Genomic DNA, 23,221 nt, shown 5'->3' on the forward strand with positions numbered 1-23,221 from the left:
AATACAGTAAATTTGAGCGGGATTTATTCAGCAATTTAAACAGAAATCCACTTTTGCTAATGGTAGGCAACATCCACACAGACAGAGGATAATGTCTTTATATCCTTCATAGCTAATACATGCTGTGTAGTTCGCTGTATAACTATATATATAAACCCGCGATGAAAATTAAGGCGGTTTTATATGAACCCGCCTTGAAATCACTGTTTTTATTGTAGGCACGTACACCAGCAGCCAGTCTTCTAGTGCTAATGGTTAGCTCAGCTAACGCTATTAGCTCGCATCTTTCAGCTAATAAACAGTCGGTCTGTGTCGAGGTAGTAACTGGTACTAAGCGAGATAAATAGCATTGAAAGCTTTGCTTTCATCAGTTTATTCCAGTATAGTGTAAATGAACATGAAGCCGGTGTTTATCAGCTCTCAGTTCCACCATTCTAAGGTGCTGCTACATAATCCTACATTGCACTGGAAGAGGGAAACGTTAGAGCATTTAGTGAAGCTCATCACTCGTTTTTTTGCTAGCCTTGAGTACCAAGTACGGAATACTGTGTTGCCAACTTAGCGACTTTGTCGCTATATTTAGTGACTTTTCAGACCCAATTAAAGGATTCCCCAGCCCAGAAAAGAGGAATTTAATTGTTTTATTTCTAAAGCTTTTTGTGGTTTTATACAGTTCCACATTTAATATTGTACCTTGTATTTAAATGTTCAAATCTTCTAAAATGTTTTAAAATATTCAAAGCAATACAATAAATTTAATTTTGTGGGACAACAATGTCGTCTTCATTTTACAGTATATAATCCTTTTTACAGTAATTAATTTACTATATTAAAATGAATACAGTAATTTTAAGCTGTAAAGCTCTTACAGTAGTTTAATCATTACTGTAATAGAAAATACAGCACCCTACTGTGGTAAAAATTACAGTAAGAACTATAAGTACTGTGATTAAATTTACAGTATGCATACTGTGAAATTGATTACAGCAACTTACCAGCTAATTGCTGCCAGCAAGTTACTGTAAATTTCACAGTAATCTTTTTACAGTGTAACTTTTAGTCTCAGCTTTTAACTAATAATTATTTTAGACATAAGTCAATTCTTAGCAGCATTCTTAGGAGTAATTCTAAGAAGTTTGATAAATACGGGCCCAGAATGATCACCTCACCTCCACCTCCTCTAATAATCTAATCAAACGCTGCAGGTCTGGGCCCGTATTTATCAAACTTCTTAGAGTGGAATTTTGGACTTAAGTGCTGAAAAATTCTTAGATTTGCTCCTATTCACAGAGTTAAGTGTAAGTGCCAGTTATCAAAACTCTCAAGTATAAGAATCACTCTTACTCTCCCGAAAAGTTAAGACTGCTCCAGAGGACTCATAAGTCGTTAAGAGTTGCCACTAGGGGGCTGAGATGGCACTGAGAGACGTGTGCAAACCTTCATTTTAGGTACACATTTCAATTTTATAGATATATAAATATGCACATAAATATGCACAATGCACAAATATGCACAATAATTAGGCATTAATATATGCATGGGTTTCATTTTTTTCTGCCTTTCATTTTTTTCATGCAAGAGTGTAATATTCATGCTACGATTTTAATACTTTAAATTTAAGCTTTGACATCTGCCTTGTCAGTTATTGTATGTCATTTGGGAGTGAGTCCTCTGCCAGACCTCCATCAGACGCTCACTTTTCCTCCGGCCATTCATGACTTGAGGTGTTTGGGAGCGCTGTCAAAGAGGGAGGGGCAGATGGAGAATCTGCGTTCAAGCCAGAGACCGTATATATACAATCACTGGTTCAAGGCAGCAGGGTCGGGAGCACGAGCAACTTCTTTATTACTGGATGCAATAATTTTGAAGTGACAATTAGCATCAGTGTTTGTGTGCAAATCTAAATAAATGATAAAAAACCTTGTCTTTGAGATATGTTTTAGAATTTCATTAATGCAGGATCCACTCCACAGATCACCGCACTGTCTCCCCCATGATATGCTGCACCACTGTAACGTATTGAACAGGCAGAGAGGGATCCAAATGCGGAAGAACACCGCTTTTATTGAAATGAAACGTTGGTACAAGCACAGGCAGGTGTATCACGAGCACTAGTAACAACTGTGTTGTCTTGGCGTGGTCAGGACGGTCCAGGGTCATACCGGGGAAGCCGAAGTCAGGAGGTACAGAGGGACTAGGCAGGAGACGAGGTCGGGGACGTAAGCGAGGGTCGGAACACAGGAAAGCAGACAGGTAATAGAAAGGCTTGGTATGCGGCATGAGTCGGCAATACTTCGCGACTAGGAAGTGGAATGTGGGCGTTTAAGTAGAGATACAGGGGGTGTGGTGATGAGTGTCAGGTGAGGCTGGTAGGTGGAGATCAGGTGGCATTCCTTACAACCACCTCACAAAATGCGCTAAGAGGCTCGCCCGGTGGTCCTCCGCCTGAATGTGATTCGGTTAGAATGTATGCAGTATCCAAAATAAATCTGAGAAAATATATGAATAACAAAAGAAAGAAGGGAAAATTATACCAGTGCATGTCACATACTTAAAGGTAGATATGAAATACTTTTTAATGAATTATTTATGTGAATACGCTGTGTTATTTCACAAAAAATATGACTGCAACATTATTAAGTTAAATATGAAGGTATTTCAACATTTTCTGAATTTTGCCTTGACATTTCTCAGGAAATATTATTGAACATGAAATCCGATCCAGTGATTGGTTCTTGCAAGGGGTTTTGAAACGACGTCGTCCAGGATCAGCTTTGCGGCACAGCCAGGTGTCGTAAATCAGCTCTGAGACTGACACTTAAGAATTACTCCTACACTTCGCTTAAAGTGAGTCTGAGAGGCTTAACTAACTTTTAGTCTCAGCTTTTAACTAAGAATTATTTTACACATAAGTAAGTTCTAAGAAGGTTGATAAATACGGGCCCTGGTGGAGTCCTCTGTCCTTACACTCATTAATCTGAACCAGTTAAATATCTGACACAACTGAACTTGTTGTCTCTCCTCGTCCTGCTGTGGGTGGTGAACGCTGGTTCACTCAGGGAATCATCCCACATCCCCGGTAGACCGGTGCAGCTACTGAGAGGTTGGTCCAGGGATGTCGTTATACCTCGTTATACAATTACCGACACTCAATTGACAACATAGTAAATTTGTCAATCAAATTGCCAACGCAAATTCCTTCTCATGGGTGACATTTCTGCCTTTGATGCTTTCAAATAGTACAGGTTTAAGAATTTGTGGAGTGTTTATTAATTTTACATTATTTTATTACATACTTCATAATTATACAACAGCAAACAAGGTTATTTCTTGTGCTCCCAGATTTAGTTTACCAGTAATATTAGGGAAGAGTATCTTCACTATGGCGGCATGGTGGTGTGGTGGTTAGCACTGTCGCCTCACAGCAAGGCGGTCTGGGTTCGATTCTCGGTCTGGGCTGCTCTGTGTGGAATTTTCATGTTCTCCCTGTGCCTGAGTGGTAGGGCTGCAAAAAAAAAATTGGGCAAAATATCTAATTGCGATTTTTCCACAGAATATTGCGATTTAAATTGTGATTATTTTTAATCCATTAAATCCTAAACCTGTATTCGTGTTTCAAATATATCAAATATAATTATAAACTTCTACATAAAAAAATATTCCCAGGGTTGTCAGATTAAATGCAGTTGTCAGTTTTATTTTTAAAACTCAACACCTTTAAAGAACAACAAAATAAATTACAGAAATTCACATAAATGTTTAACTGCAACATCAGTAACTGACTAGTCAGCAGTGGACAGTCATGCATCAGTAGAAAAGCTGAAATAAGTAAAATATCACATCTATATGTTAAACTCTGAGTTTAAGGTGCATTTTTACAAAATACACTTAGCAGTAAGTCACATTAAGTGCAAAAGTAGCATCATCAAATGTTTGCATGTACAGACAGAAACCAGTGATTACAGGTTTCTTGCCAAAAATATGAGCATGTCCACCTTATGTGGCTTAAGGCATGAACGCTGACAGTTCACAATGTTGCCTCCTGCACTAAAGAGCCTTTCTGAGGGTGAACTTGTTGCTGGTGCACAAAGATATTTGCGGGCCTGCCTGCTCAATCTTGGAAAGTTCACTTGGTGAAGTTTCCACCACACCAGGGGATTTTCTTCTCCATCAATGGTGGGTGTTAACAAGTAGCTGCTTAGCTCTGTTTCAATGGCATCACTGAGCTGAACAGATGAGTCCGGAGACATGGCAGTACTCTTGAAGTAGCTACCAAGTGACCTCTTTGGCTTTTCAGGTGAGGCTGTTAAACTCTGTGCCTCTGTAACATGTGATCTCTTCTCCTGTATCATAAAAAAATACAACCAAATATTAAAATATTATTTTTGAAAACATGCACAGTTTATGATTGATAACTGTAATTGGTAGTATTACTTATGTAGAAGGCATCATCTTTACAAACCCCAACCATCTATTTACCTTCCTTGCTCCTTCTTCCATCTCTTCCTTCATTCTTGCTTTAACAGCAGGGATATTTTCTTTGCCAATATAGTTGGTCTTGAATCGGGGGTCTAAAAATGATGCAGTATCAAGCAGTTCTTGTGTGATCGGATCGCTGTATTTATCCTGGCGGTAGCCAATGACTCTAGATTTGATTGACTTTGTCAGGTCTGTGTCCTCTGGATCCTCTGCCAGGGTTTTTGTCTTTAAAAGATGGAGCACTGGCTTCAGATATGAGATACTGACATATTCTTCTCCTGATAGTGCATCAGTAAATTCTTGGAGAGGATGCAGTGCCTTGTGAATTGACTCTAGAACCTCTGTGTCTTGCCAGATGAGCACTAGGTGGCGCGTCCTCCTATCAGCTAACAGCACGTGATTTAGGGCCTTACTTTGCTCCAGAATCATTTCAATCATCTTCTCTTTGGTTCCCCACCTTGTCTGGCACTCCGTAATTAGTGAATGTTCAGGAAGGTTGAATTCTTTCTGAGCTGCTGTCAGAGCCGACTTCTTCTTCCAGCTGGCAGAGAAATGGCCAACCAGCTTCTTACAAACACCAACTGCTCGGCCAACTCTGTCATCTTTTAGTGCATTTTCTGAAAAATATATAAGAGGGAAAAATTATTTGAAAAATACTAAAATGTTATATATAATATATTTATTAAGTATTATATATAATACATTTATCAAGGTTTCACAGCTTTTATTTATTATTGGACAGAACTAAATGTCTTAATATGTGTTTTGACATTTTTTCAGAGTAAACTAACATTCTTTTTGTCTTCATGGCATAATCAAGATTGCATAGACATCGTTATTTTAAAGAGAGAGAGAGAGATCTTTATTTAACACTTACCGATCGCAAGATGGAGTCTGTGGCCAAAACACTGTAGCCTGGTCCACTGGTTTATTTCGGCTGCTTTTATCATATTAGATGCGTTATCTGTGGTTATGCACACTTGCCCCTCATCATTTAAACCCCAGTTGGCCAACGCGTCTTTTAATCCATTCGCGATGTTCTCTCCCATGTGGTCAAGAGGAAAGTACGACGTCTGTAGACAACGGCTCTTTAATTCAAAATGTTCATTTATGAAATGAACAGTGAGGCTTTGGTAAGGTTCAGCGGTTCGGCTCGACCACATATCTGTCAATGTCGTGTAATACTCTACACTTCTCAGCTCCGTTTCAACTTTGTTCCGACATGTAGTGTACAGTTCTGGAATTGCGACTTGGCTGAAGTATGTGCGGGATGGAAGTTGGTATCTTTTGTCAAGAGTCAAGAGAAGGTTTTGAAAGCCATTTTTGGACACTGTGTAAATCGGTACCATGTCTTTAGCCAGGTACTTCGCAATAGCATCCGTTATCTCGCGGTGCCTTCACAAGCTTTTTTCATATGGCGCAATGCGTTCAAACGCCTGTGTAACTGAAGTTTGCCTGGCTGTGGTACCAGGTAATTGTGCCTGAGGTAGGGATTCATCCCTGGACCTTTTTAACATGCACTCATCGTACAGCTGTCGATGATGTTTCTTCAGGTTTTGATAGAGGTTAGTGGTGTTACCTCGTGAGGTTAGCACCGATGCTCGACACGTCTTGCACAGTACCTGTTTTTGGCCAATGTCAGTTTTCCTGAAACCAAAATACTCCCAGACACACGATGTACCATTTTTCTTTGGTACCAACTCGTCCACTGGACTTTGGGCCTCGCACAGTTGCTCAGATGAAAGGTTCATCTTTTTTCCTGACGTCGAGCGCAATGCTGCTTGTCTTTCGGTTTCTGCATTAGGGCTGTGCATGACCAGCGGCTTCTGATTGGTCAACAGCAGGTCGTTCAAGCGGTTTTTTTTTGTTGTTGTTGGGTTGATTTTTCCCTGGTCCTACTTGCATTCAAATCGCAGCTCTTGCGATTGGAAAATCGCGTCCATACAAATCGCGATTTCGATTAAAAAACGATTACTCGTTCAGCCCTACTGAGTGGGTTTCCTCCGGGTACTCTGGTTTCCTCCCACAGTCCAAAGACATGCATGTTAGGTTGATTGATCACTCTAAAATTGCCCGTAGGTGTGAGTGCGTGTGTGTGTGTTGGCCATGCGGTGGACTGGCGACCTGCCCATGGTGTACCCTGCCTTTCGCCCGGAGATGCTGGGATTGGCTCCAGCCCCCCCGTGACCCCGACTAGCGGGATTAAGTGGTTCAGATAATGGATGGATGGATGGATATCTTCACTATGTTACACTGTTATGGTGTTTCTGATCATTCTGGTGTCCTACACTAGTGTCCCAACACACCCAAACAAACTCTGCTGTTACCAAACTACAGTTACAGTGAAACTACAAACACTCCAGAACTGCAACTTGATAAGATATAATATATAGACTGCACACAAGTGTGGTAATAGAACACAGATTTGTACCTTCTGTTTACAGAGTTGACTCTGTCCTGGTACAACTCCATCATGTCATTTGTGTAGAGCAGTGTTTTGAGATGCTGATGCTAGCTCCTACCTGAGGCTCACCATCTGCACTGATGGGACTGTGACTACTTGGCCAGGAAACAAGAACCTTAATTATAACTGTAGAACCACCTTTTGTCCATAAATACGGACTTGTGCTAACGGGCCGCCCAATGGAGGATGGGTTCCCTTGTGAGTCTTAGTCCTCCCGAGGTTTCTTCCTAATCCCCACCATCATAGGGAGTTTTTCCTTGCCACTGTTGCCTTTGGCTTGGTCATTAAGGATCTGGATCAATACGATTGTAAAGCTGATTTGTGACATGTGTTGTAAAAAGTGCTATATAAATAAATTTGACTTTTGACTTAGATGTGACAAGGTTTGCATGTCCTGCCAGATGGGGGTGAGGGTCATTTTCTGTCTTGGAGTGTTTTCTCTTGGATTTGTCTAGTCAGACAGCAGGATATCACACTGTATTTTAAAGACAAATTTGGGGAGAAGCTCGTGTTGGGTTTGGTTATCATTGTGGCTCTGCTCCCCATGGACACAGATGTCTGTCTCTCTCTCTCTCTCTCTCTCTCTCTCTCTCTCTCTCTCTCTCTCTCTCTCTCTCTCTCTCTCTCTCTCTCCCACCTGAAAATGTCTGCTGCCCTACTATAACACCATCTGAAGATGAGTGACTCCTACACTTAAATTTTTGGCTAACTAGGGAAATTGAAAGCAGCTATTTATGAAACCAGCCAAGATCACTAAAATTATTAATGACTGTAAATATGTAAAGAAGAAGACATGGTGACCTTTATAAAATTACACTACAGTGCCTTCACAGATTAACATGTCCAATCCAGAATGAATTCTCAGAAATCTCACCTGAGTGTCTCCAGTTTACAGTGTGAATTCTTCAGTCCATCAGAGAGCTGCTCCACTCCTGAATCCTGCAGGTTGTTGTTATTAAGGTCCAGATGTTTCAGGGAGGAGTTTTCTGTTTGTAGAGCAGGTGTGAGAGATTTGCAAGACTCCACAGTGAGATAACAGCTAGCTAGTCTGCAAAGGAGAAGTAAATAAAATAGTTCAGTTCAGTTCGAACAGAAGATTTGAAATCATACAGAAAGAGCGATCCTGCAGATGATGAAAATATTCAGGCCTTTAAAAGTTCTGCTCCAGTAACAGTTCTTTATTAGAAACTGTGCCACCTTTAACAAGGCAAATACAATGTGTTTTAGTCAGCAGTTTGTTCACTGCTTATGGAGAATGACTGTAAAAAATAAATGGACTGACATACCCAAAGTTTACAAAAGGTGCATCATTCTTTTAATCCAGTGTGTGACAACAAGCCCAAATACAGCCACAGACAACCTACCTCACTGTAATGACTGACACAGCCAACCTACCTCACTGTAGTGACCGACACAGCCAACCTACCTCACTGTAGTGATTGACACAGCCAACCTCCCTCACTGTAGTGACTGACACAGTCAACCTACCTCACTGTAGTGACCAACACAGCCAACCTCCCTCACTGTAGTGACTGACACAGCCAACCTACCTCACTGTAGTGACCGACAGTCAACCTCCCTCACTGTAGTGACCAGAAGTGGACATTCCAGGTTCAGAAAGATAAACTACTTCCTAGGATTTTTTTTGCTGGATTTTCTAACTAGTGCAAGCCAAGTAAAATGAGTGGAATCAACACAATCCAGGAAGCCTGCGCTAAATCTTGATAAGGACTTTTACTTTCTGAACCTGGAATGTTCACCTCTGGTAGTGACCAACACAGCCAACCTCCCTCACTGTAGTGACCGACACAGCTAACCTACCTCATTGTAGAGACTGACACAGACAACCTACCTCACTGTAGTGACTGATACAGCCAACCTACCTCACTGTAGTAACTGACACAGCCAACCTACCTCACTGTAGTAACTGACACAGCCAACCTACCTCACTGTATTAACTGACACAGTCAACCTACCTCACTGTAGTGACTGACACAGACAACCTACCTCACTGTAGTGACTGACACAGCCAACCTACCTCACTGTAGTGACTGACACAGCCAACCTCTCTCACTGTAGTGACTGACACAGCCAACCTACCTCACTGTAGTGACCGACACAGTCAACCTACCTCACTGTAGTGACTGATACAGCGAACCTACCTCACTGCAGTGACCGACACAGCCAACCTACCTCACTGTAGTGACTGACACAGCCAACCTACCTCACTGCAGTGACTGACTTTTTCATAGGAAAGTCAATAAAATATGCCTGAATAAACTACCTGCTCTAAACACCTTTTCACTTGGAAATAGATCAATTCTTTCACCCACTAAACCATTCAGTGGAGTAAACATGTGACAGACCTGTGATTACTCTGTAACTCTAAATAAACTTTAATTAGTTTGATCAATCAGTTCTTATACAATCATCACTGTCACACTCACATTGTGATCCAATCCAGTAGCTGTTCTCTTGGTACACCAGGCACCAGACACACACACACACACACACACACACACACACACACACACACACTGATCATTGATTACCTGTACCTAGTTTGTCTCCATGTTTCCTCTCTTATGTCCACCGGAACACCCGTCCTGTGCTGCTTATAGTTCCTCACTACTATGACACTCTCACTTTATTGCCCGTTATCTACTAGATTTGATTCTCTGCAGCATCACAACACCGGGAGATCAACTGCCAGCACTGTTTACATTTCTGTTTGTTTGTCCTTTGATTGTTCACTACGGATAATAAAAACACTCCAAACATCTCACTCCCTCTCTGATCCCATCACAGAAACATTTATGTGTGACTAACAAAAATATTTGGAGATCTTTATAGAAGACAACATGCTAGCCTTTAAAAAACTACATCAGTGCCTTCACACCTTTCCATTCAAGAATTTATTCACAAAAATCTCACCTGAGTATCTCCAGTTTACAGTGTGAACTCTTCAGTCCCGCACAGAGATGTTCCACTCCTGAATGGTCCAAGTTGTTGTTATTAAGTTCCAGTTGTTTCAATGAATTTTTTGTTTGTAGAGCTGATTTGAGATATTCACAAGATGTTTTTGTCAGACTGCAGCCAGCTAGTCTGCAAATGAGAAAATATAGTACAGACAGCAGTTTAGACGAGGTGGAATCACATAAATAGGATGATCATGTTTTTACATAAAATATAATAGTTGGAAACATGTGAATAAGGAATATTGTCTTTGGTAATACTGTCACAGTGTCATGTACATATGAACCTTTCCATTCAAGAATGAATTCAGACATCTCACCTGAGTATCTCCAGTTTACAGTGTGAACTCTTCAGTCCCTCACAGAGATGTTCCACTCCTGAATGGTCCAGGTTGTTGTTATTAAGTTCCAGTTGTTTCAAGGAGTTTTCTGTTTGTAGAGCTGATTTGAGATATTCACAAGATGTTTTTGTCAGACTGCAGCCAGCTAGTCTGCAAAGGAGTAAATACAGTACAGACAGCAGTTCAGACGAGGTGGAATCACAGAAATAGGATGATCATGTTTTTACATAAAATATAATAGTTAGAAACATATGAATAAGGAATATTGTCTTTGGTAATACTGTCACAGTGTCATGTACATATGAACCTTTCCATTCAAGAATTAATTCAGACATCTCACCTGAGTGTCTCCAGTTTACAGTGTGAACTCTTCAGTAGGGCTGTGACGATAACTGCATTACCGCAATACCGCGGTTATGTAGTGCCTACCGCGGTGTTGAGCTCATTACCGCGGTTTATCTATTTATTTATCTATAAAAGGAATCGTTTCCATTGCGAAAAAAACATGGAAAAAACTTTTTCATTGCGATCGCTGTTTCCGGGGGGAAACAGTCCATTAAATAAATGGCGGTTGGGGGATGCGGGGTGTGCGCTGGATTTTTGTGCGTGATTACCTTATTTTCCGGAGTATAAGCCACTACATTTTCCCCCACGATTTGAACCATGCGTTTTATAAAGGGCTGCAGCTTTTCTTTAGATGTTTTTTCACCAGTCGGGGGTGGAGCAGAACGTTAGGTGGTAGGACAAAGTTGTAAATCAAAGAAGAAAGTGCTCATTTTCATTTAGCACTCATCTAGTTTTGTCCTAACTAGATATTTAGACATAATACTGCTTTAATACTGCGAAGTCATGTGGTCAGAGGTGAACTTCGGTATACCCAGTGTGTATTTTATTTAAAATAATTAACACCCTTGAGCCACAGTGGCTTTGGACATAGATAATGCCGTTTCCTGTGATGGATAATTAAAGTCTATCCCTTAGAAACATAAATCGACAATATTATCTGTATCGTATTTATGCGCGGAATAACATGGCAAGTCGGAATTCGACACAACACTGTCACACATGAAATGCTACAGGCACAGTTCAGAAACTGATCAGTTCATTTAAATGTATTCAGTTTAGTAGATGTATGTGGCTTTTAGCCCGGTGCGGACACTGAACTCGCGAGGTATTTGCAGGAGGAAGCCCTCGATTCGCATTCGGATCAACTTGCCCGGAAAAATCAAAATGGATTCCCTCTTCTGTCAAACATTGCCAGAAAATATATGACCGTTTGCGCAACGAGCACTCCATCGGAGCTGTATTCAGCACGGCAGGCAACATTGTCACCTCGTTTAGATCGTCCTTTATACCGGACAAAATGAGCATGTTGGTTTGTCTTGCAAGGAACATGAAGACGGAAAATAAGATATTTATAATTAACGTTATTCACGTCATTATTAACAATATTATGGCCATAGTTTTGCGTAAAGTATTTACTTTACGACAAATTACGTTTTTGTTCATTTAAAAGTGCATGTTTTTATTTATAAACTATAATTCATTTTATTTTTCGGGGGGTGGCGGTTAACCGCGTTACCGCGGTTATACGTTGCTCTTTTACCGCGGTAAGAAAAAATCCATCCCGTCACAGCCCTACTCTTCAGTCCAGCAGAGAGCTGCTTCACTCCTGAATCCTGCAGGTTGTTGTTATTCAAATCCAACTCCTTCAAGGTGTTTTCTGTTTGTAGAGCTGATGTGAGATATTCACAAGACTTCACAGTGAGATTACACCCAGCTAGTCTGTAAAGGAGTAAATACAGTACAGAGTGCAGTTCAGTCAGAGAATGTGGAATCACACAGTAGTTGTTTAAATATCAGAGGAGGAAACTATAATTTATAAGTTTGATATTGGTGTTTAGTATGAGACAACAGTCAACAGTCTTTCTCTTTTATCAGAGTTTCTCTAACTCTCTCTGTGTAACATTACATTTACTTCAGTAGTGATATATAAATCTATAGTGCTGCAGTGTTCAAAGTGATGACAGGCCTCTATTGTACCATTATCACCTGAATGGCCCCTCTAATGGTGCTATAGGCTCTATTATGGTTACTACTCCACAGTTACACAGAATGACATAATGTTATTTATGCATGTTCTCTCAACAGTTGTTTCTGTTTTAAGAAACCTTTGACAATTGTTATTATGGTTTAAGTATTTGTATCTGCGTGTCCCAGATGCAATCTGTGTATCTTCCATAACAGCAGACACGGCCCGTGTGCTGCAACCTGATCTGAAGCTGGAAGATGTTAAAAGAGGCCCTACATGGTCCCTCAGTCCCACAGTTCTCCCAACATGTCCAGTGGGGTAGACTTGATGCTCCATGAGAGGCAGGTGCAGGTCCCTGCATGTTACTACACCTGAAGTTTATGATGGTGACCAGGAGAGCTGCGATAGTTTTCTCATTCAGCATGAACTGTATTTTACTAAACAGCCCCTCATGCAATACATGACCAACGTACTGCAGACCCCTCTAAAACACAGCTATATTGACTTCTCCACAGTTAAACAGAATGAACTATAGTTATTTATTCATGTTCTCTCAACATTTGTTTCTGTTTAAAGAAACCTTTGACAACTGTTATCATGGTTTAAGTATTTGTATTTAGGCTTAAAACAGTAATGACAGAATTTAGAGATGATGAAATTATCTGTAAGGTCTCATCATTGGTCCAGCACCCACAGTTACAGGGTTGCATGTGCTCAAGAATGCACATAAAGATAGGACTAGATTATTTGGGATCATGGGGGAACATAGCATAACACAATGTTACATTTAAGGTGCAAATTAACTATTCTGTGGTGATTCCTACCCAGTCTAGGCAGGAATTTAGTGTTTAAAAAGCTTAGTCATTTTCTTGATGGAGACCGAATTTCAGACATGAGCATTTTTTGCACTGTGCACTGTTTAGCTGTTGATGCTCCAAAACGGTCACTGAGTGTGACACAGAAGGCACTAAAATAGTGAAAATAACTTTGTCTCTCTTTTTGTACCTCTGTCCTAATCAGTTCATTCAGTCGCACATGTGAGTTTTTCCATCATGCTTATTTTTTAAATAATAAAGTAAAATTCAGCGGAAGGCATTGTTGACTGAGCTTCCCAAAACCTCCACCACTTTGTAAACAAAAACCTTGTAATATTACATTTATACATAATGTGTTACATTAGGACTTACTTAACCATTCAGTATTCAGTAGTATTTGTTGGCTGTGCTGGTGCAGCACAAAAATAATTTTTATTGTTTGAATATAATCATTTCATGTTCCAATTTTACAAGAAAAATCTTTTGACATTTGTCTCTGTTTATATTAACATTTCCATTCAAGAACGAGTTCATGAATAAATAGAATTTGTATTACTGAACAACTCACCTGAGTGTTTCCAGTGTACAGTGTGAACTCTTCAGTCCAGCAGAGAGCTGCTTCATTCCTGTATTGTGCAGGGTGGTGTAACTGGCATCCAGCTCTTTCAAGGGGGAGTTTTCTGTTTGTAGAGCTGATGTTAGAGATTTACAAAACTCTTCAGTGAGGTCACAGCCAGTTAATCTGTAAAGGAGTAAATGCATTAGCATTCTGTCTCTCTGACTGGTCTGCGAGAGAAACCAGGAATCAAACATTTTACTAAACAGCCCCTCATGCAATACATGACCAACATACTGCAGACCTGTCTAAAACACAGCTATCTCGACTTCAGATACCATCCCAAACAGTCTTCCACCATCTGAAGCGGTGTAGAGACCTGCAGTAGAACCCTGCAGTAGAACCCTGCAGTAGAGCCCTGCAGTAGAACCCTGCAGTAGAGCCCTGCAGTAGAGCCCTGCAGTAGAACCCTGCAGTAGAACCCTGCAGTAGAGCCCTGCAGTAGAACTCTGCAGTAGAACTCTGCAGTAGAACCCTGCAGTAGAACCCTGCAGTAGAACCCTGCTGTAGAACCCTGCTGTAGAACCCTGTTTCACCTCTCATGGATCTCCTGCTCAACAGTGGACTATGACTTGTTTTTCCACACCTTGCACCGATGGTCGTATGCATGGAGGGTCTGTGAGGGGACCTCCAGACAGAAGAGTATGTGGGTGTCTTGATGACAGGATTTCTTTTAGATCTCATAGAGGTAAAACTGGGGTTTCTTTATCACCACAGGACATGTTTTACATTTTGCTGCCAGGAAAACAACAGCTGCTACCACCTTTCTGTCACAGTAGGCCGGGCCAACCCCACAGGGGAACCACCCACATGACATTCCACTACAAAACCACTCCCCCTTTCCAATTCCCCTACCTACTCAATAATCACCGGCACCTGTCTCTCTCATCTGTCTCACACCCTACTTCAGCCCACAGGTCCAGCACACCAATGCTGTGCATTCCTTGATCATAGAGGAGTGAGTCTGTCTGCATCGTCTTCCTCTGTCTTCCACCCGGTTGCTAAGTTACGGACTCTGTGCCTTAAGTGTCTGGATCTACAGTCCAGCACTGTGTGTGTGTGGCTCCACTTCACTTCACTTGAGTCTGATTGTTATTGTTAAGTGTCTGTTTCTACAGTCCAGCACTGTGTGTGTGTGGATCTACTTCACTTCACTTGAGTCTGATTGTTATTGTTAAGTGTCTGTTTCTACAGTCCAGCACTGTGTGTGTGTGGCTCTACTTCACTTCACTTGAGTCTGATTGTTATTGTTAAGTGTCTGTTTCTACAGTCCAGCACTGTGTGTGTGTGGCTCTACTTCACTTCACTTGAGTGTGGTTGTTATTGTTGTGATATGGACATTAAAGATTTCATGGCACCATAATCCATGTCTGCTGCTTCTGTCACCCTGTTACACTTTCTTCCAACCAGATTGTATTCTTTATATTTTATTGCTGTTTGATTTGGTGTTTTACGGTGTAATTGTGAGTTGTCTGTTTTAAATGTTGAAACTGATGTTTTAGGCTGCTGTCTTGGCCAGACTTCCATTGACAAAGAGATCCTTGTATCTCAATGGGACCAACCTGGTTAAATAAAGTCTAAATAATAATAAAAAAAAGATTGTCTCCTGGAAGACAAACATCTCTCCCTCCATAAGAAGTCTTCACAACACACGTCCACCCCACCAGCGCTTGAGACATCATCCCAGGCCAAGATCATGCAGCTGGGAGGAGTCCACATGTCCCCTGATGAGAAGAGACACACAGCAGCACCTCCACCTGTACTGCAGTAGTTCAGACTAATGGTCAAAGACATTTGGGTTTTGAGTCGGAAGACAAAGCCAAAAGTTACACACATGCTACACCTGACACACCTGTCACATGCTACATGTTTATCTCTGAGGAATTCCAACACCTAAGTTACTCAGTTAATGGACTCCTGAATCTTCTAGAATGATCAAGACTCTTCCTGCCTATTGTTGTAGCGACTACTACTCCTCACAGTGAATTCCCTAACGGACAGGCACTTGGCCACTCAAGGAGTCTTAGCTTTTTAAGTGACACTAGGGGGGCGGGGCCTGCGTGCACTAGGGGTGCAGCAGGCTAGTGGGGAAGAGATGAGAGAGCGAATAGTGCTATTGTTCAGTTGCGTTGTCAATAGTTTCCCTCCTCTGGATTTTTGGATTAAGCAGTTTCTGCCTCGGTTCCCGAACCTGCTTCAGTTAACCATATGTAAGACAATTAAGACTTTATATGTATGTGCACTATTAGTTAGATTTTAAACAAGACAGCTGACAATTTGGGGTTTGTGAAATGTACCAGGTTTAATTGGCTAATGAATGAACTTCCAATCCTTCATTTCTGAAAGGTCCTTGTTCATCATGAAATTAGGCAGCATAATTCACCCAGACATTTTACCCACTCTGTACATCAGCTATTTTGGGTTAATGACTCTTATTAATCAAATATTTGCAGTGAATGAAATGTTGCCCCCCATCCTAGTTTTAAAAAATCTTATAGATAGTATAATTGATCACTCACATAGCTTTTCTACAGTTGGTAACAGCTGGGATGAGTCTCCTATAACCCTCCTCTGATGTGTTGTATTTATTCAGGTTCCACTCATTCCTCACATACGGTGACTGGATATGCAGGTAGGATACAGCTGAACACTGTGCAGGAGAAAGCCGCTTCTTCTCTGAGGATTTAGAGAGAAACATTAGAAACAATCATCAGATGTCTGTTATAACAAATGACCCTGTCTCAATGGACCTTTGAAGAAAAAAGTGTGCATTTATTTAAAAAAGCTGACTAAATGTATCACTGAGTTATTGGCGTCTGAGGCCATACAATATCACTGTTTTAAGTTTTTCACTATTTTAAACAGACTGAATATCTGGAAAGTTATATACTGATTAACTGATTTACTGGTGCTGAGAAAACAGTGATGACATAGTGAACCCATCAAAAAGGCCTGAAGTCCAGGACTATTTATTACATGTGACTGAAGACACAGGTAGGATACAGCTTAACATTGTATATGAGAAAGCTGCTTCTTTGAGGATTTCACTGGAATTGGAGAAAAACAAATTTAAAACCTAATTTCTGTTCTACAAGGAATAAATTTTGAAATTTGTGAACAAATCTCTCCACAGACTCCAAACCTTTTCGTTCATTCATTTCAATTTCATCCCCAATACTAACACATCACACCTCCACTACATCACTCCCTCAATCCGTCTCCCCAATACTAACACACCACACCTCCGCTACATCACTCCCTCAATCCCAGTCTCCCCAATACTAACACACCACACCTCCGCTACATCACTCTCTCAATCCCAGTCTCCCCAATACTAACACATCACACCTCCACTACATCACTCCCTAAATCTCAGTCTCCCCAATACTAACACATCACACCTCCGCTACATCACTCCCTCAATCCCAGTCTCCCCAATACTAACACATCACACCTCCACTACATCACTCCCTCAATCCCAGTCTCCCCGATACTAATACGACACACCTCCACTACATCACTCCCTCAATCCCAGTCTCCCCAATACTAACACATCACACCTCCGCTACATCACTCCCTCAATCCCAGTCTCCCCAATACTAACACACTCACCTCCACTACATCGCTCCCTCAATCCCAGTCTCCCCAATACTAACACATCACACCTCCGCTACATCACTCCGTCAATCCCAGTCTCCCCAATACTAACACACCACACCTCCGCTACATCACTCCCTCAATCCCAGTCTCCCCAATACTAACACATCACACCTCCACTACATCACTCCCTCAATCCCAGTCTCCCCAATACTAATACGACACACCTCCACTACATCACTCCCTCAATCCCAGTCTCCCCAATACTAACACATCACACCTCCGCTACATCACTCCCTCAATCCCAGTCTCCCCAATACTAACACACTCACCTCCACTACATCACTCCCTCAATCCCAGTCTCCCCAATACTAACACATCACACCTCCGCTACATCACTCCCTCAATCCCAGTCTCCCCAATACTAACACACCACACCTCCGCTACATCACTCTCTCAATCCCAGTCTCCCCAATACTAACACATCACACCTCCACTACATCACACCCTCAATCCCAGTCTCCCCAATACTAACACGTCACACCTCCACTACATCACTCCCTCAATCTCAGTCTCCCCAATACTAACACACCCCACCTCCACTACATCACTCCCTCAATCCCAGTCTCCCCAATACTAATACGACACACCTCTGCTACATCACTCCCTCAATCCCAGTCTCCCCAATACTAACACATCACACCTCCGCTACATCACTCCCTCAATCCGAGTCTCCCCAATACTAACACATCACACCTCCACTACATCACTCCCTCAATCCCAGTCTCCCCAATACTAATACGACACACCTCCACTACATCACTCCCTCAATCCCAGTCTCCCCAATACTAACACATCACACCTCCGCTACATCACTCCCTCAATCCCAGTGTCCCCAATACTAACACACCACACCTCCGCTACATCACTCTCTCAATCCCAGTCTCCCCAATACTAATACGACACACCTCTGCTACATCACTCCCTCAATCCCAGTCTCCCCAATACTAACACATCACACCTCCGCTACATCACTCCCTCAATCCCAGTCTCCCCAATACTAACACATCACACCTCCACTACATCACTCCCTCAATCCCAGTCTCCCCAATACTAATACGACACACCTCCACTACATCACTCCCTCAATCCCAGTCTCCCCAATACTAACACATCACACCTCCGCTACATCACTCCCTCAATCCCAGTGTCCCCAATACTAACACACCACACCTCCGCTACATCACTCTCTCAATCCCAGTCTCCCCAATACTAACACATAACACCTCCACTACATCACTCCCTCAATCTCAGTCTCCCCAATACTAACACACCCCATCTCCACTACATCACTCCCTCAATCCCAGTCTCCCCAATACTAATACGACACACCTCTGCTACATCACTCCCTCAATCCCAGTCTCCCCAATACTAACACATCACACCTCCGCTACATCACTCCCTCAATCCCAGTCTCCCCAATACTAACACATCACACCTCCACTACATCACTCCCTCAATCCCAGTCTCCCCAATACTAATACGACACACCTCCACTACATCACTCCCTCAATCCCAGTCTCCCCAATACTAACACATCACACCTCCGCTACATCACTCCCTCAATCCCAGTCTCCCCAATACTAACAAACTCACCTCCACTACATCACTCCCTCAATCCCAGTCTCCCCAATACTAACACATCACACCTCCGCTACATCACTCCCTCAATCCCAGTCTCCTCAATACTAACACATCACACCTTCCCTACATCACTCCCTCAATCCGTCTCCCCAATACTAACACATCACACCTCCACTACATCACTCCCTCAATCCCAGTCTCCCCAATACTAACACATCACACCTCCGCTACATCACTCCCTCAATCCCAGTCTCCCCAATACTAACACATCACACCTCCACTACATCACTCCCTCAATCCCAGTCTCCCCAATACTAATACGACACACCTCCACTACATCACTCCCTCAATCCCAGTCTCCCCAATACTAACACATCACACCTCCGCTACATCACTCCCTCAATCCCAGTGTCCCCAATACTAACACACCACACCTCCGCTACATCACTCTCTCAATCCCAGTCTCCCCAATACTAATACGACACACCTCTGCTACATCACTCCCTCAATCCCAGTCTCCCAAATACTAACACATCACACCTCCGCTACATCACTCCCTCAATCCCAGTCTCCCCAATACTAACACATCACACCTCCACTACATCACTCCCTCAATCCCAGTCTCCCCAATACTAATACGACACACCTCCACTACATCACTCCCTCAATCCCAGTCTCCCCAATACTAACACATCACACCTCCGCTACATCACTCCCTCAATCCCAGTGTCCCCAATACTAACACACCACACCTCCGCTACATCACTCTCTCAATCCCAGTCTCCCCAATACTAACACATCACACCTCCACTACATCACTCCCTCAATCTCAGTCTCCCCAATACTAACACACCCCATCTCCACTACATCACTCCCTCAATCCCAGTCTCCCCAATACTAATACGACACACCTCTGCTACATCACTCCCTCAATCCCAGTCTCCCCAATACTAACACATCACACCTCCGCTACATCACTCCCTCAATCTCAGTCTCCCCAATACTAACACATCACACCTCCACTACATCACTCCCTCAATCCCAGTCTCCCCAATAATAATACGACACACCTCCACTACATCACTCCCTCAATCCCAGTCTCCCCAATACTAACACATCACACCTCCGCTACATCACTCCCTCAATCCCAGTCTCCCCAATACTAACAAACTCACCTCTACTACATCACTCCCTCAATCCCAGTCTCCCCAATACTAACACATCACACCTCCGCTACATCACTCCCTCAATCCCAGTCTCCTCAATACTAACACATCACACCTTCCCTACATCACTCCCTCAATCCGTCTCCCCAATACTAACACATCACACCTCCACTACATCACTCCCTCAATCCCAGTCTCCCCAATACTAACACATCACACCTCCACTACATCACTCCCTCAATCCCAGTCTCCCCAATACTAACACATCACACCTCTGATACATCACTCCCTCAATCCCAGTCTCCCCAATACTAACACATCACACCTCCACTACATCACTCCCTCAATCCCAGTCTCCCCAATACTAACACACCACACCTCTGATACATCGCTCCCTCAATCCCAGTCTCCCCAATACTAACACATCACACCTCCACTACATCACTCCCTCAATCCCAGTCTCCCCAATACTAACACACCACACCTCTGATACATCACTCCCTCAATCCCAGTCTCCCCAATACTAACACATCACACCTCCACTACATCACTCCCTCAATCCCAGTCTCCTCAATACTAACACATCACACCTTCCCTACATCACTCCCTCAATCCGTCTCCCCAATACTAACACATCACACCTCCACTACATCACTCCCTCAATCCCAGTCTCCCCAATACTAATACATCACACCTCCGCTACATCACTCCCTCAATCCCAGTCTCCCCAATACTAACACACCACACCTCCGATACATCACTCCCTCAATCCCAGTCTCCCCAATACTAACACACCACACCTCCGATACATCACTCCCTCAATCCCAGTCTCCCCAATACTAACACATCACACCTCCTCTACATCACTCCCTCAATCCCAGTCTCCCCAATACTAACACATCACACCTCCGCTACATCACACCCTCAATCCCAGTCTCCCCAATACTAACATATCACACCTCCGCTAGTCACACCCTCAATCCCAGTCTCCCCAATACTAACACACCACACCTCCACTACATCACTCCCTCAATTCCAGTCTCCCCAATACTAACATATCACACCTCCGATACACCACTCCCTCAATCCCAGTCTCCCCAATACTAACACATCACACCTCCACTACATCACTCCCTCAATCCCAGTCTCCCCAATACTAACATATCACACCTCCGATACATCACTCCCTCAATCCCAGTCTCCCCAATACTAACACATCACACCTCCACTACATCACTCCCTCAATCCCAGTCTCCCCAATACTAACACACCACACCTCTGATACATCGCTCCCTCAATCCCAGTCTCCCCAATACTAACACATCACACCTCCACTACATCACTCCCTCAATCCCAGTCTCCCCAATACTAACACACCACACCTCTGATACATCACTCCCTCAATCCCAGTCTCCCCAATACTAACACATCACACCTCCACTACATCACTCCCTCAATCCCAGTCTCCTCAATACTAACACATCACACCTTCCCTACATCACTCCCTCAATCCGTCTCCCCAATACTAACACATCACACCTCCACTACATCACTCCCTCAATCCCAGTCTCCCCAATACTAACACATCACACCTCCGCTACATCACTCCCTCAATCCCAGTCTCCCCAATACTAACACACCACACCTCCGATACATCACTCCCTCAATCCCAGTCTCCCCAATACTAACACACCACACCTCCGATACATCACTCCCTCAATCCCAGTCTCCCCAATACTAACACATCACACCTCCTCTACATCACTCCCTCAATCCCAGTCTCCCCAATACTAACACATCACACCTCCGCTACATCACACCCTCAATCCCAGTCTCCCCAATACTAACATATCACACCTCCGCTAGTCACACCCTCAATCCCAGTCTCCCCAATACTAACACACCACACCTCCACTACATCACTCCCTCAATTCCAGTCTCCCCAATACTAACATATCACACCTCCGATACACCACTCCCTCAATCCCAGTCTCCCCAATACTAACACATCACACCTCCACTACATCACTCCCTCAATCCCAGTCTCCCCAATACTAACATATCACACCTCCGATACATCACTCCCTCAATCCCAGTCTCCCCAATACTAACACATCACACCTCCACTACATCACTCCCTCAATCCCAGTCTCCCCAATACTAACACATCACACCTCCACTACATCACTCCCTCAATCCCAGTCTCCCCAATACTAACACACCACACCTCCGATACATCACTCCATCAATCCCAGTCTCCCCAAGACTAACACACCACACCTCCGATACATCACTCCCTCAATCCCAGTCTCCCCAATACTAACACATCACACCTCCGCTACATCACTCCCTCAATCCCAGTCTCCCCAATACTAACACACCACACCTCCACTACATCACTCCCTCAATCCCAGTCTCCCCAATACTAACACATCACACCTCCGCTACATCACTCCCTCAATCCCAGTCTCCCCAATACTAACACACCACACCTCCACTACATCACTCCCTCAATCCCAGTCTCCTCAATACTAACACATCACACCTCCCCTACATCACTCCCTCAATCCCAGTCTCCCCAATACTAACACATCACACCTCCACTACATCACTCCCTCAATCCCAGTCTCCCCAATACTAACACATCACACCTCCACTACATCACTCCCTCAATCCCAGTCTCCCCAATACTAACACACCACACCTCCGATACATCATTCCCTCAATCCCAGTCTCCCCAATACTAACACATCACACCTCCACTACATCACTCCCTCAATCCCAGTCTCCCCAATACTAACACACCACACCTCCACTACATCACTCCCTCAATCCCAGTCTCCCCAATACTAACACATCACACCTCCTCTACATCACACCCTCAATCCCAGTCTCCCCAATACTAACATATCACACCTCCGCTAGTCACACCCTCAATCCCAGTCTCCCCAATACTAACACACCACACCTCCACTACATCACTCCCTCAATCCCAGTCTCCCCAATACTAACACATCACACCTCCCCTACATCACTCCCTCAATCCCAGTCTCCTCAATACTAACACATTACACCTTCCCTACATCACTCCC

The 23,221-nt window shown here is 43.2% G+C and overlaps 2 protein-coding genes across 2 annotated transcripts in view; both read right to left on the minus strand.

Annotated features, from left to right (window-relative positions):
- Positions 1-23,221, minus strand: part of LOC143492533 (uncharacterized) — a 695,466-nt gene that overhangs the window by 128,611 nt on the left and 543,634 nt on the right. The window contains exons 7-9 of the mRNA XM_076990860.1: positions 10,239-10,409; positions 9,878-10,048; positions 7,818-7,991 (exon numbers count right to left, since the gene is read on the minus strand). Of these exons, the coding sequence (XP_076846975.1) occupies positions 7,818-7,991; positions 9,878-10,048; positions 10,239-10,409 (516 nt within the window). The remainder of the gene's footprint in view (positions 1-7,817; positions 7,992-9,877; positions 10,049-10,238; positions 10,410-23,221) is intronic.
- LOC143492526 (stonustoxin subunit beta-like) overlaps positions 1-23,221 on the minus strand; it is a 123,920-nt gene that overhangs the window by 21,335 nt on the left and 79,364 nt on the right. The window lies entirely within an intron of this gene.

The sequence above is a fragment of the Brachyhypopomus gauderio genome, unplaced genomic scaffold (genome assembly GCF_052324685.1).
Source record: "Brachyhypopomus gauderio isolate BG-103 unplaced genomic scaffold, BGAUD_0.2 sc78, whole genome shotgun sequence".
In the NCBI taxonomy this organism is placed as follows: domain Eukaryota; kingdom Metazoa; phylum Chordata; class Actinopteri; order Gymnotiformes; family Hypopomidae; genus Brachyhypopomus; species Brachyhypopomus gauderio.